This window comes from Rattus rattus, chromosome X, assembly GCF_011064425.1.
Source record: "Rattus rattus isolate New Zealand chromosome X, Rrattus_CSIRO_v1, whole genome shotgun sequence".
NCBI lineage: Eukaryota > Metazoa > Chordata > Mammalia > Rodentia > Muridae > Rattus > Rattus rattus.
The window spans coordinates 82,906,008-82,911,212 of NC_046172.1; the positions used below are offsets into that span (position 1 = coordinate 82,906,008).

The 5,205-nt window shown below is 34.8% G+C and overlaps 1 protein-coding gene across 1 annotated transcript in view; it reads right to left on the reverse strand.

Moving 5' to 3' along the window:
• Nucleotides 1–1,455: 1,455 nt before the first annotated feature.
• Nucleotides 1,456–5,205, reverse strand: part of Diaph2 (diaphanous related formin 2) — a 186,704-nt gene continuing 182,954 nt past the window's right edge. The window contains exon 18 of the mRNA XM_032889437.1: nt 1,456–1,551. Within this exon, the coding sequence (XP_032745328.1) occupies nt 1,456–1,551 (96 nt within the window). The remainder of the gene's footprint in view (nt 1,552–5,205) is intronic.

Here is a 5,205-nt window from a genome sequence, read left to right on the forward strand (position 1 = left end):
TTGATAATATACTAAAACTAAGTAGCATCATAGTAAACCATAACTTAATAGGATATGATATGTGGCCTATAATAGAATGAACAAGCCCGTAATGTCTTTAACTCATAAATACAGATAAAATTATTCTTATTTATTGTAAATACTGCATTATTGTACACGGTGTTATCCGATGAAATGATGTGTTTCCTACCATGACAAGAAGAGGGAATAAAAACAAGTATTGTCAAAATCTATCATTCCCAAATTATCTAGTCTATTTTGTTATTACCTTTTTCATATCTGAGAAATATGAGTAAAGAGATAGTCCAAATCTCATTATACATATGATTATATATCATTATTATAATTCATACATGCTATCTCATATATATACACACATATACATCTATATGCATGCGTTATAATTATCACAGTCAAATTAGTTTTCTTACATATCAAAATGACAGTTTGTAGATTTGCAGTTTGCATGAATTAATGTATGAAAAATAAAAAAGTTTATAATCATTTAGGATTCTTGTTAAAATATATGTCTAGATGTAACCAAACCTCTGCTGTGTTTTCAGATATGAAAGTGGAGTAAACAGTGAAAGCTTGGGGAGTTGTCAAAGAAAAATTACTTCTCTTCAGACACATTTTCATCTCAAGCTTCCTCAAAGGGCTTCACCTCAGAATCTTTTCAGTTCTCTGTGTATAACAGACAAATCTTTTCCTTAAATAAGTTGGGTTACCCTGTTTGGACATATATGATCATTTTGGGTATTCTCTGTTACTTTTTCTCCTTTTCATAAGTCTCAAAATTAGTAAGAATTTTCCAGTGAAAGCAGTAATATTACTACTTAATTTTAAAGATTTACATTGGTATCATGATAATAAGTATGTGCTTAGTGGCTCAATGTTACCCAGAAATAAAGCATTGTATTTTCATAGACGAAAAAGATCAAAGCATATATGAAGGAAAATATCTGGTTCATTTCCTCATAGAACTTAGGTCTTCAAAATGCATTCTAGAGACAGAAAATAACCTCCAAAATAGTGGAAAATTAGGATAAGTCTGTATTACATAGACGATTTTTTATGGAATCTAATCCATAGTAAGATTCAATGAGAAAGACATAAGCAAAAAAGACATTAGTGTTTTGAATTTTGTTGCAAATGTATTTAAAAATATTTTACTCAATATATAGTTTATATGCTATCAACATCACGCTTACTCTATGTGATCAAGAATTGGTTGGTTATTTACATTTAGGTAATTTCAGTTCACATACCAAAAACTCACTGTTATAAATTAATACTATAAAATTGCGCTTACCTTACACAGAAAGTTGATCTTAAAACCAAGAGACTGGGCATTCCTTGAGCCTGAGTTCATGTAGTTTCCAACCAGAAGAATCAACTCTAAGAGTCTGTTAAAGCTTTCACTTTTCTTCAGTTCTTCACACGCAAGAGTTACTGCTATGATGCTTGGTTTGATGTTGTTGACATATTCTTCAAAGGTGAGTTTGAAAGGATGCTTGCTTGAGGCGAAGGCGTAACATATTCAGTGCTCATCTGTAAGATAAGGAATCTCTATAAAGACATCTTTTTATAATGTTCTTTCATCTGCTATTGGGGACAAATTCACAGACAATATTCCAAGTTCACACACACACACACACACACACACACACACACACACTCCTCACACACACAGACAGAGAGAGAAATATGCTGCTTTTGTTTGGTTTTAAAGCTTTCAAGGGAATATTTAAAGTTAAGTTTAAAAATCAACAGGAGGTCAAATTTGTTAAACAAACAGAATCATGATTATATAACCTAAATAAAACCTAAATAAGAGTAAACAGTTTCTACATGTTAGTTGCAAAGTCTTTGATCATTTATAACTTACAAATGGACAATATTTGTTCCTGAGATGAAGTAGGAAAACTTACATGTATGAAATTGAGTTAAGTGCATAGTTCACCATATATAGAGGGTGTACATGATGGTCCAAATATAATTGTAATTTTTCCAAAGAAACTATGTGCTTATAGTCAGAGGGTTAATAGGGAGGAATCATTTCATATTTTTGAGCTTATGGTTTATATTCATAAAATTTGGTGAATATTGAAATATGTCCTAAAGATTTAACCTGCATGTCTGATGTCAGGGTTAATAATATATTATTCAAAATTTACATGTTGGTTTTATTCAAAACAGTTCAATTTGTGTTTTAATTATATTTTTCTCAGAGTACTGATGCACATTTCAAATTCTCTTTGGTATAACTCCAATAATAATTATTTTGAGCTTTGAATTTCCTTTAGCTCCAAACTGTTCAATTAATTTACATTTACCAAATAAAATCAGAGAAAAGGATGGGTGGAGACTAGGCACCCAGGAGTGTTTTTGGCACACCCAATGACTAGAAATTATTAAACATGCTAATTATACTTAATTATGTAGGTGGGGATTAGTCTCTTAAATTCACATGCTGAGCACAGACTAGGCACTGAGATATCTCCAAGCAGCATGAAATTCACTGAAAGCATGAACAAAAGTCCTTTTGTTCTAAACATGTCCTCATTTGGTAGCCAAAGTTGGTCTTCAACTTTTAATCCTTCTATCTCAGTCTTCTTGGAGCTCCATATGTAATTGCAACAGGGAGGAACTGCTTCAAAACACAGTACCCTTCTATTGTACTTTGTTATGTCCCATGTGATTAGGTTTCAAGTATGTGTTCTCTAGCTGTTGGCATAATTTTGGAGAGTTGTACTACCTTTAGCAGTGTGACTGAGCTGGGAGAAGAGACTCACTGAGTACAGCATTTGGGAGGGTGAAACTGTCACGCCCTTTGCTTCCTGGTGTACTGTGGTGTTGACAGCCTTTGCCACATACACTCAACCATCATTAACTGATCCGTCCTGGCATGCCTTCCCCAGCTGTGATAGACTTAAATCTGAAAACATAAGCCAAATGACCTTTGCCTCCCTTTAATCACTTCTGTAAAATAGTATGTCATATTTATGAGAAATGTACATATTATACCTTCAAAAGGTACAGATGGATTCCTGGGTAAACAATGATGGCTATATTAGTGAAGCAGCCCACTTCTCAGGCTCTGCTTTGATAATAACTTGCCTACTAACTGTGGGTATCTTTCTCTATATACATGAACAATTAACATCTATGAATTCTATTGTTTCATGCCCTTTCCAGGCAGACATATATATATAAATGGAGCAAATAATACCCTGCTACAGTATTGATAAAGCTCTCATCACATTGGACTATTTTGCTTAAAGTACACACATTTCCCTCATGTTTCTTCACTACTCCCTTGGCAAATGCTAAGCACACTACCTATTTTAAGATGCTTACCTATATCTGGAAAATGTGAGACAGACATGTGAAAAGAACTGCATGTAATAAAGCAGACAGAATTCTAGATAGGCAAAGAGATATTAAGTTCAAGAGATGTTTTCTGGAAGAATAAAACGTTTAAACTTAACTGCAATATTTAACAAAAGCTTCTCCATAGAGAAAATAAATAACACTAGTGTTTCAGGGTGTTCACATACATGTAAAGAGAACACACAGGAAAGAGACCTGAAGAAAATAATAGAGAGAAGTTATATGAGAACTGTTTATGGGTATGAGGAGTGTTATACAAGAAACAGTGTACATAGTCCATGTAAAATAAGTGAGACTTGAAGCTAATCACATCAACATCTGTCTCTAGCATGTACAAGTCCCTGTGTGTATACGTGTAGAAAATCAAGTTCCTGTATGTATTATTATGTCACATTTTTTTCTGTCTCCAAATCTCTCTGACATGATTTCTTCTTTCAATTTATTCAAAACTGCCCTGTTATAGTGCTCTGGATGTGTAATCATATACGTTTATGGAACCGTCCACTATATTAACTACTTTCTTGGTTTTTGAGCAAATATTGGACCAAAAACAGCTTAAGGGAGAAAGGGCTATCTTGGAGAAAAGTTGAGAGTATATCATTCATCATAATAAGGACGGGATGGTAGTGGGAACAGTATGTGTTTGTCCACATTGTATTTAGACTGTTGAGAGCAATGCCCTTGAAGCCCTCCATTTTTGATGTTATTATTATGGTTAGAATTAAGTATGACGACTCATGGAAAATCCTCAGCCAGCTGCAGAAGACTAATACAAATCTGGTGGTCAAAATGAATAATAATATGATGCATCAAGATACCCAATGTGATGACCTGTAACCTTTCTGAAAAACCAACATCCTGCTGACTAATAATAGGACAAACCTGTGACCTTTCTGACAACCTGTCAACATCAGCCTACTCCCTGACCACACGAATATTGTGTCCTTGGCCTGTGTAAATGTTTCTTACTTCCCCTGTCCCTTTGTTACCCATGTTATGGTATAAATTCAGCCTTGGGGAAAAATAAAATTGTTGCCTTGATCAGACTGTTGTCTTGGCATCCTTCTTCGCGTCTCTTGTCCCCCATTCTCTTCCAGGCACCCTCAGACCCATCGCTTACAACAGACAGGAACTATAAAGACAAGAATGTCTGGAATAACAAAAAACCCAGGATAGCTAAAACTATCCTCAACAATAAAAGGACTTCAGGGGGAATCACTATCCCTGAACTCAAGCAGTATTACAGAGCAATAGCGATAAAAACTGCATGGTATTGGTATAGAGACAGACAGATCGACCAAGGGAATAGAACTGAAGACCCAGAAATGAACCCACACACCTATGGTCACTTGATTTTTCACAAAGGAGCCAAAATCATTCCATGGAAAAAAGATACCATTTTCAGCCAATGGTGCTGGTTCAACTGGAGATCAACATGTAGAAGAATGCAGATCGATCCATGTTTATCACGCTGTACAAAGTTTAAGTCCAGGTGGACCAAAACCTCCACATCTAACCAGATACACTCAAACTAATAGAAGAAAAAGTGGGGAAGCAACTCGAACACATGTTCACTGGAGAAAATTTCCTGAACAAAACACCAATGACTTATACTCTAAGATCAAGAATTGACAAATGGGATCTCATAAAACTGCAAAGCTTCTGTAAGGCAAAGGACACTGTGGTTAGGACAAAACGGCAACCAACAGATTGGGAAAAGATCTTTACCAATCCTACAACAGATAGAGGCCTTATATCCAAAATATACAAAGAACTCAAAAAGTTAGACTGCAGGGAGACAAATAACCCTAT